The sequence below is a fragment of the Coturnix japonica genome, unplaced genomic scaffold, assembly GCF_054131305.1.
Source record: "Coturnix japonica strain WE unplaced genomic scaffold, WE-NBRP24 Scf060, whole genome shotgun sequence".
NCBI lineage: Eukaryota > Metazoa > Chordata > Aves > Galliformes > Phasianidae > Coturnix > Coturnix japonica.
Window position 1 is genome coordinate 1,045,676 of NW_028188963.1, and position 13,395 is coordinate 1,059,070.

A 13,395-nucleotide genomic window follows, 5' to 3' on the forward strand; every position below is an offset into this window, starting at 1 on the left:
GGGGAAAATGGGGGAAAATGGGGGAAATAAGGGGGATATGGGGCAGAAATGGGGAAAATGGGGGGAAATATGGGGGATATGGGGGGAAAATGGGGGGAAATGGGGGGAAATGGGGGGATATGGGGGGGAAATATGGGGAAATAGGGGGGATATGGGGGGAAATGGGGGGAAATAGGTGGGAAATGGGGGGAAATGGAGGGAAATGGGGGGAAGTGGGGAGGAAATAGGGGGGAAATGGGGGGAAATCAGCTCCAAAATGGGGTAAAATGGGGGGAAATAGGGGGAATATGGGGGATATGGGGGGAAATGGGGGGGAAATAGGGGGAAATTAGCAACAAAATGGGGGAAAATGGGGGAAATATAGGGGGATATGGGGCAGAAATGGGGAAAATGGGGGGAAATATGGGGGATATGGGGGGGATATGGGGGGAAATGGGGGGAAAATAGCAACAAAATGGGGGGAAATGCGGGGAAATAGGGGTAAAATGGGGTAAAATGGGGGAAATAAGGGGGATATGGGGGGAAATCAGCTCCAAAATGGGGGAAATGGGGGGAAGTACGGGGGAAATGGGGGATATGGGGCAGAAATGGGGGAAATGGGGCAGAAATGGGGGAAAATGGGGGGAAATCAGCTCCAAAATGAGGGGAAATAGGGGGGAAATGGGGCAGAAATGGGGGAAAATGGGGGGAAATAAGGGGAAATCAGCACCAAAATGGGGGAAATAGGGGAAAATGGGGCAAATAGGGGGGGAATGGGGGGAAATGAAGGGAAGTGGGGGGAAATAGGGGGGAAATGGGGGGAAATAAGGGGGATATGGGGGGAAATGGGGGGAAATGAGGGGAAAATAGTGGGGAAATAGTGGAAATCAGCTCTAAAATGGGGTAAAATGGGGGGAAATAGGGGGGAAATGGGGAAAATAAGGGGGATACGGGGGGAAAGAGGGGGGAAATAGGGGGAAATCAGCTCTAAAATGGGGTAAAATGGGGGGAAATAGGGGGAAATAGGGGTAAATGGGGGAAATAAGGGGGAAATGGTGGGGGAAATGGGGGGAAATGGGGGAAATAAGGGGGAAATGGGGGGGAAATGGGGGGAAATGGGGGAAATCAGCAACAAAATGGGGGGAAATGGGGGGAAATAAGGGGGATATGGGGGATATGGGGGGAAATGGGGCAGAAATGGAGCACATAGGGGGGATATAGGGGGAAATAAGGGGGATATGGGGGGAAATAGGGGGGAAATAGGGGGGAAATCAGCACCAAAATGGGGGAAAATGGGGGGAAATAAGGTGGAAATAGGGGGGAAATGGGGCAAAAAGGGGGGAAATGGAGGGAAATAAGGGGGAAATGGGGGGAAATCAGCTCCAAAATGGGGGGAAATGGGGGGAAATGGGGGGAAATAGGGGGGAAATGGGGGGAAATAAGGGGGAAATGGGGGGAAATGGGGGGAAATAAGGTGGAAATAGGGGGAAATAGGGGGGAAATGGGGGGAAATGGGGGGAAATGGGGGGAAGTGGGGAGGAAATAGGGGGGAAACGGGAGTAAATCAGCTCCAAAATGGGGTAAAATGGGGGGAAATAAGGGGGAAATAGGGGGGAAATGGAAGGAAATGCGGCTGAAATGGGGAAAATGGGGGAAATATAGGGGAAATGGGGGGAAATGGGGGGATATAGGGGGGAAATAAGGGGGAAATAGGGGGGAAATGGGGGAAATGGGGAGGATATGGGGGATATGGGGGGAAATGGGGGGGAATGGGGGGAAATAGAGGGGAAATGGGGGGGATATGGGGGGAAATAGGGGGGAAATCAGCCCCAAAATGGGGGAAAATGGGGGGAAATGGGGGCAAAAAGGGGAGAAATGAGGGTAAAATGGGGGAAATCAGCCCCAAAATGGGGTAAAATGGGGGGAAATAGGGGGAAAAGGGGGGAATATAGGGGAAATGGGGGGAATATGGGGGGATATGGGGGGAAATAGGGGAGAAATCAGCTCCAAAATGGGGGAAAATGGGGGGAAATAAGGGGGATATGGGGGTAAATCAGGGGAAAATAGTGGGGAAATTGGGGAAATCAGCCCCAAAAAGGGGTAAAATGGGGGGAAATGGGGGGAAATAGGGGGGAAATGGGGCAAAAAGGGGGGAAATGGGGGGAAATAAGGGGGAAATGGGGGGAAATCAGCTCCAAAATGGGGGAAAATGGGGGGAAATAAGGGGGAAATGGGGGGAAATAGGTGGGAAATGGGGGAAATGGGGAGGAAGGAGGGGAAATAGGAGGAATATGGGGGGAAATGGGGGGAAATGGGGGAAAATAGGGGGGAAATAGGGGGGAAAGGGGGAAATATAGGGGGGAAATGGGGGGAATATGGGGGGATATGGGGGGAAATAGGGGGGATATCAGCTACAAAATGGGGGGAAATGGGGGGAAATCAGCTCTGAAATGGGGTAAAATGGGGGGAAATGGGGGAAATAGGGGGGAAATAGGGGGAAATCAGCTCCAAAATGGGGTAAAATGGGGGGAAATAGGGGAGAAATGGGGCACATAGGGGGGAAATGGGGAGAAATAAGGGGGATATGGGGGGGAAATTGGGTAAAATGGGGGAAATAAGGGGGATATGGGGGGAAATCAGCTCCAAAATGAGGTAAAATGGGGGGAAATGGGGGGAAATCAGCACCAAAATGGGGTAAAATAGGGGGAAATGGGGGGAAATGGGGAGGATATGGGGGGAAATAAGGGGGATATGGGGGGAAATGGGGGGAAATAAGGGGGATATGGGGGGAAATAGGGAAAATGGGGGGAAATAGGGGGGAAATATGGGGGATATCGGGGGAAATAAGGGGGAAATAGGGGGGAAATGGGGGTAAATGGGGGGAAATAGGGGGAAATAGGGGGGAAATGGGGGAAAATGGGGGGGGAATGGGAGGGAATGGGGGGAAATATGGGGGATAGGGGGGGGAAATGGGGGGAAATGGGGGGAAATGGGGGGAATATGGGGGATATGGGAGGAAATGGGGGGAAATGGGGGAAATGGGGGGAAATAGGGGGAATATGGGGGGGAAATGGGGGAAAATGGGGGGAATCAGCAACAAAATGGGGGGAAATAGGGGGGATATGGGGGGATATGGGGAGGAAATGGGGGGAAATGGGGGGGAAATAGGGGGGAGTAGGGGAGAATTAGGGGGAAATAAGGGGGAAATGGGGGGAAATAGGGGGAAATAGGGGGGATATGGGGGGAAATAGGGGGAAATAGGGGGGATATGGGGGGGAAATGGGGGAAATTAGCAACAAAATGGGGGAAAATGGGGGGAAATAAGGGGGGAAATGGGGCAGAAATGGAGCACATAGGGGGGATAGAGGGGGAAATAAGGGGGATATGGGGGAGAAATGGGGGGAATATGGGGGATATGGGGGGGATATGGGGGATATGGGGGGAAATAGGGGGGAAATAGGGGAAATTAGCAACAAAATGGGGGGAAATGGGGGGATATGGGGGGAAATAGGGGGGATATGGGGGGATATGGGGGGAAATCAGCAACAAAATGGGGGGAAATGGGGGGAAATAAGGGGGATATGGGGGGAAATAGGGGGAAATCAGCCCCAAAATGGGGGAAAATAGAGGGAAATGGGGCACATAGGGGGGAAATGGGGGGAAATAGGGGGAAAATAAAGGGAAATCAGCTTCAAAATGGGGGAAAATGGGGGGAAATGGGGCAGATAGGGGGGAAATGGGGGAAATAAGGGTAAATCAGCCCCAAAATGGGGGAAAATAGGGGGAAATGGGGGGAAATAGGGGGGGTATGGGGGGAAATGGGGCAGAAATGGGGGGGAAATGGGGGGGAATGGGGCAGAAATAGGGGGGAAATATGGGGGAAATGGGGGGAAATAGGGGGAAATGGGGGGAAATTAGCAACAAAATGGGGGGAAATGGGGGGAAATAAGGGGGATATGGGGGATATGGGGGGGAAATGGGGGGGAAATGGGGCAGAAATGGAGCACATAGGGGGGATATAGGGGGAAATAAAGGGGATATGGGGGGAAATGGGGGGAAATGGGGGGAAATAAGGGGTATATGGGGGATATGGGGGGAAATAAGGGGGATATGGGGAGGAAATAGGGGGGAATAGTGGGGAAATCAGCACCAAAATGGGGAAAAATGGGGGAAATGGGGGGAAATAGGGGGAAATGGGGTGAAATGGGGGGGAAATAGGGGGGAAATCAGCTCCAAAATGTGGTAAAATGGGGGAAATTAGGGAGAAATGGGGCACATAGGGGAGAAATGGGGGGAAATAAGGGGGAAGTAGGGGGGAAATGGGGGAAATGGGGCGGATATGGGGGGAAATAGGGGGGAAATGGGGGGAAATCAGCCCCAAAATGGGGTAAAATGGGGGGAAATGGGGCAAATAGGGGGAAATGGGGGGAAATAAGGGAGATATGGGGGAAATAGGGGGGAAATAGGGGAAATTAGCTCCAAAATGGGGGGATATGGGGGGAAATCAGCTCCAAAATGGGGGGAAATGGGGGGAAATAAGGTGGAAATAGGGGTAAAATGGGGTAAAATGGGGTAAAATTGGGGAAATAAGGGGGAAATGGGGGGAAATCAGCCCCAAAATGGGGGAAAATGGGGGGAAATGGGGCAGAAATGGGGTAAAATGGGGGGGAAATAGGGGGAAATGGGGGAAATAAGGGGGAAATAGGGGGATATGGGGAGGAAGGAGGGGAAATAGGGGGAATATGGGGGGAAATGGGGGGAAATAGGGGAAATCAGCACCAAAATGGGGGGAAATAGGGGGAAATAGGGGGGATATGGGGGGAAATGGGGGGAAATAAGGGGGAAATGGGGGGAAATTAGCAACAAAATGGGGGGAAATGGGGGGAATATGGGGGGAAATGGGGCAGAAATGGGGAAAATGGGGGGAAATATAGGGGAAATGGGGGGATATAGGGGGGAAATAAGGGGGAAATATGGGGGATATCGGGGGAAATAAGGGGGAAATAGGGGGGAAATGGGGGAAATGGGGAGGATATGGGGGGAAATAGGGGGGGAATGGGGGGAAATAAGGCGGATATGGGGGAAAATAGGGCGAAATCAGCTCCAAAATGGGGGAAATGGGGGGAAATAAGGGGGAAATGGGGGGAAATAGGGGAAAATGGGGAGGATATGGGGGATATGGGGGGAAATGGGGGGGATATGGGGGGAAATAGGGGGAAATCAGCTCCAAAATGGGGTAAAATGGGGGGAAATAAGGGGAATATGGGGGATATGGGGGGAAATGGGGGGATATGGGGGATATGGGGGGATATGGGGGGAAATGGGGGAAATCAGCAACAAAATGGGGGGAAATGGGGGGAAATAGGGGGGATATGGGGGGGAATGGGGGAATTAGGGGGAAATGGGGGGGAAATGGGGCAGAAATGGAGCACATAGGGGGGATATAGGGGGAAATAAGGGGGATATGGGGGGAAATGGGGGAAATGGGGGAGAAATGGGGGGAAATGAAGGGAAAATAGTGGGGAAATGGGGGAAATCAGCACCAAAATGGGGTAAAATGGGGGGAAATAGGGGGGAAATGGGGGGAAATAAAGGGAAATCAGCTCCAAAATGGGGGAAAATGGGGGGGAAATGGGGTGGATATGGGGGGAAATGGGGCAGAAATGGGGCACATAGGGGGGAAATGGGGGGAAAATGGGGGTAAATGAGGGGAAAATAGTGGGGAATTGGGGGAAATCAGCCCCAAAATGGGGGAAAATGGGGGGAAATGGGGCAGAAATGGGGTAAAATGGGGGGGAAATAGGGGGAAATGGGGGGAATAAGGGGGATATGGGGGGGGGAAATCGGATCCAAAGTGGGGTAAAATGGGGGAAATAGGGGGAAATCAGCTCCTAAATGGGGGAAAATTGGGGGAAATAAGGGGGATATGGGGGGAAATGGGGTAAAATGGGGGAAATAAGGGGGATATGGGGGGGAAATCAGCTCCAAAATGGGGGAAAATGGGGGGAAATGGGGCAAAATCTATGGGGCAGCCCCACACATCTATGGGTCACCCCACACCCCATATATAGGGCAGCCCCCCGCCCCACACCCCATCTATGGGGCAGCCCCCCACCCCCACACCCCATCTATGGGGCACCCCAAACCCCATCTATGGGGCAGCCCACACCCCATCTATAGGGCAACCCCACACCCCCAAACCCCATCTATGGGGCACCCCACACCCCATCTATGGGGCAGCCCCCCAACCCCAAACCCCACCTATGGGGCACCCCACACCCCATATATGGGGCACCCCACACACCATCTATGGGGCAGCCCCCCACCCCATCTATGGGGCACCCCACACCCCATATATAGGGCAGCCCCACACCCCCAAACCCCATCTATGGGGCACCCCACACCCCATCTATGGGGCAGCCCCACACCCCAATCTATGGGTCACCCCACACACCATCTATGGGGCAGCCCCACACCCCCAAATCCCATATATGGGGCACCCCACAACCCATCTATGGGGCAGCCCCATACCCCAACCTATGGGGCACCCCACACCCCATATATAGGGCAGCCCCCCACCCCCACACCCCAATCTATGGGGCACCCCACGCCCCATCTATGGGGCAGCCCCCCAACCCCACACCCCATCTATGGGGCAGACCCACACTCTCACACCCCATCTATGGGGCACCCCACACCATCTATGGGGCAGCCCTCTACCCCGACACCCCAATCTATGGGGCAGCCCCACAAATCCATGGGTCACCCCAAACCCCATCTATGGGGCAGCCCCCCACCCCCACACCCCAATCTATGGGGCACCCCACACACCATCTATGGGGCAGACCCCCACTCTCACACCCCATCTATGGGGCAGCCCCACACCCCAACCTATGGGGCACCCCACACCCCATCTATGGGGCAGCCCACACCCCATCTATGGGGCAGCCTCCCAGCCCCAAACCCCATCTATGGGGCACCCCACACCATCTATGGGGCAGCCCCCCACCCCCACACCCCAATCTATGGGGCAGCCCCACACATCCATGGGTCACCCCAAACCCCATATATAGGGCAGCCCCCCACCCCCACACCCCAATCTATAGGTCACCCCACACACCATCTATGGGGCAGCCCCAAACCCTATCTATGGGGCACCCCTCACCCCATATATAGGGCAGCCCCACACCCCCAAACCCCATCTATGGGGCACCCCACACACCATCTATGGGGCAGACCCCCATTCTCACACCCCATCTATGGGTCACCCCACACCCCATCTGTGGGGCAGCCCCACACCCCAATCTATGGGGCAGCCCCAAAAAATCCATGGGTCACCCCACACCCCATCTATGGGGCAGCCCCACACATCCATGGGTCACTCCAAACCCCAATCTATGGGGCAGCCCCATAAAATCCATGGGTCACCCCACACCCCATCTATGGGGCAGCCCCACACCCCCAAACCCCATCTATGGGTCACCCCACACCATCTATGGGGCAGCCCCACACCCCATCTATGGGGCAGCCCCACACCCCAACCTATGGGACACCCCACACCCCATCTATGGAGCAGCCCCCTACCCCCACACCCCAATCTATGGGTCACCCCACACACCATCTATGGGGCAGACCCCCACCCCCAAACCCCATCTATGGGGCACCCCATACCACCAAACCCCATCTATGGCGCACCCCACACCACCTATGGGGCAGCCCCACACCCCATCTATGGGGCACCCCACAACCCATCTATGGGGCAGCCCCCCAAACCCCACACCCCATCTATGGGGCAGCCCTCTACCCCCACACCCCATCTATGGGGAACCCCACACCCCCAAACCCCAATCTATGGGTCACCCCACACCCCATCTATGGGGCAGCCCCACACCCCATATATAGGGCAGCCCCCAACCCCCACGCCCCATCTATGGGTCACCCCACACCCCATCTATGGGGCAGCCCCCCAACCCCAAACCCCATCTATGGGGCACCCCACACCATCTATGGGGCAGCCCCACACCCCAACCTATGGGACACCCCACACCTCATCTATGGGGCAGCCCCCTACCCCCACACCCCAATCTATGGGGCACCCCACACCCCATCTATGGGGCAGCCCCAAACCCTATCTATGGGGCACCCCACACCCCATATATAGGGCAGCCCCCCAACCCCAAACCCCATCTATGGGGCACCCCACACACCATCTATGGGGCAGCCCCACACCCCATCTATGGGGCAGCCCCACACCCCAACCTATGGGGCACCCCACACCTCATCTATGGGGCAGCCCCCTACCCCCACACCCCAATCTATGGGGCAGCCCCAAACCCTATCTATGGGGCACCCCACACCCCATATATAGGGCAGCCCCACACCCCCAAACCCCATCTATGGGGCACCCCACACCCCATCTATGGGGCAGCCCCCCAACCCCAAACCCCATCTATGGGGCACACCACACCATCTATGGGGCAGACCCACACCCCATCTATGGGGCAGCCCCATACCCCAATCTATGGGGCACCCCACACCCCATATATAGGGCAACCCCACACCCCCACACCCCATATATGGGTCACCCCACCCCATTTATGGGGCACCCCACACCCCATATATAGGGCAGCCCCCCCATCCCATCCCACATCCCATCTATGGGGCTGCCCCCCAACTTATGGGGCACTCACCGGATCCTGGTGTCAATGTGGGGCCGGAGACCCACTGATGGCAGCCCAGGTGGTAGAAGTAGATCCCGTCCCCATAACATTTCTCCTGGCTGTAATGCTGGTGGACGCTGCCCCCTGCGACCCACAAGTGTGGGGTGAGATGGGGACCCACATCTATGGGGCTGGGACCCACATCTATGGGGCTGGGACACACATCTATGGGGCTGGGACCCACATCTATGGGGCTGGGACCCACATCTATGGGGCTGGGACCCACATCTATGGGGCTGGGATTCGCATCTATGGGGCTGGGACACACATCTATGGGGCTGGGACCCACACCTATGGGGTTGGGACCCACATCTATGAGGCTGGGACACACATCTATGGGGCTGGGACACACATCTATGGGGCTGGGACCAAACTATGGGGCTGGGACCCACATCTATGGGGCAGGGACCAAACTATGGGGCTGGGACCCACATCTATGGGGCTGGGACCCACATCTATGGGGCTGGGACCAAATTATGGGGCTGGGACCCACATCTATGGGGCTGGGACACACATCTATGGGGCTGGGACCCACATCTATGGGGCTGGGACACACATCTATGGGGCTGGGACCCAACTATGGGGCTAGGACCCACATCTATGAGGCTGGGACCAAACTGTGGGGTTGGGACCCACATCTATGGGGCTGGGACACACATCTATGGGGCTGGGACACACATCTATGGGGCTGGGACACACATCTATGGGGCTGGGACCAAACTATGGGGCTGGGACCCACATCTATGGGGCTGGGACACACATCTATGGGGCTGGGACCCACATCTATGGGGCTGGGACACACATCTATGGGGCTGGGACCAAACTATGGGGCTGGGACCCACATCTATGGGGCTGGGACACACATCTATGGGGCTGGGACCCACATCTATGGGGCTGGGACTCACATCTATGGGGCTGAGACCCACATCTATGGGGCTGGGACCCACACCTATGGGGCTGGGACCCACATCTATGGGGCTGGGACCCACATCTATGGGGCAGGGACCCACATCTATGGGGCTGGGACCAAACTATGGGGCTGGGACCCACATCTATGGGGCTGGGACCCACATCTATGGGGTTGGGACCCACATCTATGGGGCTGGGACACACATCTATGGGGCTGGGATTCGCATCTATGGGGCTGGGACCCACATCTATGGGGCTGGGACACACATCTATGGGGCTGGGACCCAACTATGGGGCTGGGACCCACATCTATGGGGCTGGGACCCAACTATGGGGCTGGGACACACATCTATGGGGCTGGGACCCACAACTATGGGGCTGGGACCCACATCTATGGGGTTGGGACCCACATCTATGGGGCTGGGACCCACATCTATGGGGCTGGGATTCGCATCTATGGGGCTGGGACCCACATCTATGGGTCTGGGACCCACATCTATGGGGTTGGGACCCACATCTATGGGGCTGGGACCCACATCTATGGGGCTGGGATTCGCATCTATGGGGCTGGGACCCACATCTATGGGGCTGGGACCCACATCTATGGGGCTGGGACCCACAACTATGGGGCTGGGACCCACATCTATGGGGTTGGGACCCACATCTATGGGGCTGGGACCCCCATCTATGGGGCTGGGACCCACATCTATGGGTCTGGGACCCACATCTATGGGGTTGGGACCCACATCTATGGGGCTGGGACCCACATCTATGGGGCTGGGATTCGCATCTATGGGGCTGGGACCCACATCTATGGGGCTGGGACCCACATCTATGGGGCTGGGATTCACATCTATGGGGCTGGGACCCACAACTATGGGGCTGGGACCCACATCTATGGGGCTGGGACCCACATCTATGGGGCTGGGACCCACATCTATGGGTCTGAGACCCCCATCTATGTGTCAGCCCCATATCTATGTGTCAGCCCCATATCTATGTGTCAGCCCCCCATATCTATGTGTCAGCCCCATATCTATGTGTCAGCCCCCCATATCTATGGGTCAGCCCCATATCTATGTGTCAGCCCCCCATATCTATGGGTCAGCCCCATATCTATGTGTCAGCCCCCCATATCTATGGGTCAGCCCCATATCTATGTGTCAGCCTCCCATATCTATGGGTCAGCCCCATATCTATGGGTCAGACCCCATATATCCCTGTGTCCCCCCACATCTATGGGTCAGGGACCCCCATCTATAGGGGTCCAGCCCCATATAATCTATGGGTCAGACCCCATATATCCCTGTGTCCCCCCACATCTATGGGTCAGCCCCCCATATCTATGTGTCAGCCCCCCATATCTATGTGTCAGCCCCCCATATCTATGTGTCAGCCCCCCATATCTATGTGTCAGCCCCCCATATCTATGTGTCAGCCCCACATAATCTATGGGTCAGCCTCATATCTATGGGTCTGCCCCCCATATCTATGGTTCAGCCCCATATCTATGGGTCAGACCCCCCCCATATCTATGGGTCAGCCCCATATCTATGGGTCAGCCCCATATCTATGTGTCAGCCCCATATCTATGGGTCAGCCCCACATATCTATGGGTCAGACCCCATATATCCCTGTGTCCCCCCACATCTATGGGTCCAGTCCCCCATCTATAGGTCTGAGACCCCCATCTATGGGTCCAGCCCCATATCTATGGGTCAGGGACCCCCATCTATGGGTCCAGCCCCCCATCTATAGGTCAGGGACCCCCATCTATGGGTCCAGCCCCATATCTATAGGTCAGGGACCCCCATCTATAGGTCTGAGACCCCCATCTATAGGTCAGGGCCCCCCATCTATGGGTCCAGCCCCATATAACCTATAGGTCCCCCCATACAATCTATAGGTCAGACCCCATATAACCTATAGGTCCCCCCATATAATCTATGGGTCAGGGACCCCAATTATCCCTATATCCCCCATCTATAGGTCAGGGACCCTCATCTATGGGTCCAGCCCCATATAATCTATGGGTCAGACCCCCCCCATATAATCTATGTGTCAGCCCCATACCGAATATGACCATATAAGGTCCGACCCGCAGTGCGCTGTGCTGGGCGCTGGGGGGCGCCCCTGAGCCGCCATCACGGAACCGCAGCGTGCTCCAATGGCGACGGGTCACGTGGTACACATCCGTCGTGTTCACGCGAGAACTGAACCTGGATGGGGGGGGGGGGCGAGATTATGGGGGTAACATAGGGAGATATAGGGACACCATAGAGATACATAGGGACCCCATAGAGATACATAGAGACCCATAGGGACCCCATAGAGATATATAGGGACCCCATAGGGATACATGGGAACCCCATAGAGATACATAGGGACCCCATAGAGATACATAGGGACCCATAGAGATACATGGAAACTCCATAGGAACCCCATACAGATACATAGGGACCCCATAGAGACCCATAGAGACCCATAGGGACCCATAAGGACCCCATAGAGCCCCATAGAGACCCATAGGGACCCATAGAGACCCATAGAGACCCATAGGGACCCATAGAGACCCATAGAGACCCACAGAGACCCATAGAAACCCATAGAGACCCATAGTGACCCATAGAGGCCCATAGAGCCCCCCAGCCCCATAAGTCAGCCCCATAGCGCCCCATACCTGGCTGATGATGGCCGTACCCCGCCATGTAGGATGAGGCTGCTGCCCCACGGATCCCATAGCATGGAGTGCCCCATAGAGACCCATAGAGACCCATAGAGACCCATAGAGACCCATAGAGCCCCATAAAGCCCCATAGAGACCCATAGAAACCCATAGAGACCCATAGAGCCCCACAGAGACCCATAGAGACCCATAGGGACCCATAGGGACCCATAGAGACCCATAGAGACCCATAGGGACCCATAGGGACCCATAGAGACCCATAGAGACCCCATAGAGACCCATAGAGACCCATAGAGCCCCATAGAGACCTCCAGCCCCATAAGTCAGCCCCACAGAGACCCCATAGAGACCCATAGAGACCCATAGAGATCCATAGAGCCCCATAGAGACCCATAGAGACCCATAGGGACCCATAGGGACCCATAGAGACCCATAGAGACCCATAGGGACCCATAGAGACCCATAGAGACCCATAGGGACCCATAGAAACCCATAGAGACCCATAGAAACCCATAGGGACCCATAGGGACCCATAGAGCCCCATAGAGACCCCCAGCCCCATAAGTCAGCCCCATAGCGCCCCATACCTGGCTGATGATGGCCGTACCCCGCCATGTAGGATGAGGCTGCTGCCCCACGGATCCCATAGCATGGAGTGCCCCATAGCTGCCGGTGCCCTCCCGCCCCACGGCTCCAATTGTTCCCAATGGGGCGACCCCAAATGGAAGCGGAATAGGGACGAGGACACGGCGTCACCGTCACTGCGGCCTATGGGGGTAATAGGGGATTTAATGGGGTTATGGGGGTAATAGGGGATATGTGGGCAATGGGGGATATGGGGGTAATGGGGTTAATGGGGGATATGGGGTTAATGGGGTTAATAGGGGATATGGGGTTAATAGGGGATATGGGCGTTATGGGTTAATAGGGGATATGGGGTTAATGGGGTTAATAGGGGATATGGGGTTAATAGGGGATATGGGCGTTATGGGGTTAATAGGGGCTATGGGGTTAATAGGGGATATGGGGTTAATAGGGGATATAGGGTTAATGGGGTTAATAGAGGATATGGGGTTAATGGGGGATATGGGGTTAATGGGG

At 55.8% G+C, this 13,395-nt stretch overlaps 1 protein-coding gene across 1 annotated transcript in view; it reads right to left on the minus strand.

The window, feature by feature from the left end:
• LOC146751948 (multiple epidermal growth factor-like domains protein 8) overlaps nt 1–12,469 on the minus strand; it is a 155,123-nt gene extending 142,654 nt beyond the window's left edge. The window contains exons 1-3 of the mRNA XM_085533458.1: nt 12,289–12,469; nt 11,682–11,827; nt 8,670–8,783 (exon numbers count right to left, since the gene is read on the minus strand). Of these exons, the coding sequence (XP_085389584.1) occupies nt 8,670–8,749 (80 nt within the window). The 5' untranslated portion in view covers nt 8,750–8,783; nt 11,682–11,827; nt 12,289–12,469. The remainder of the gene's footprint in view (nt 1–8,669; nt 8,784–11,681; nt 11,828–12,288) is intronic.
• Nucleotides 12,470–13,395: the final 926 nt, after the last annotated feature.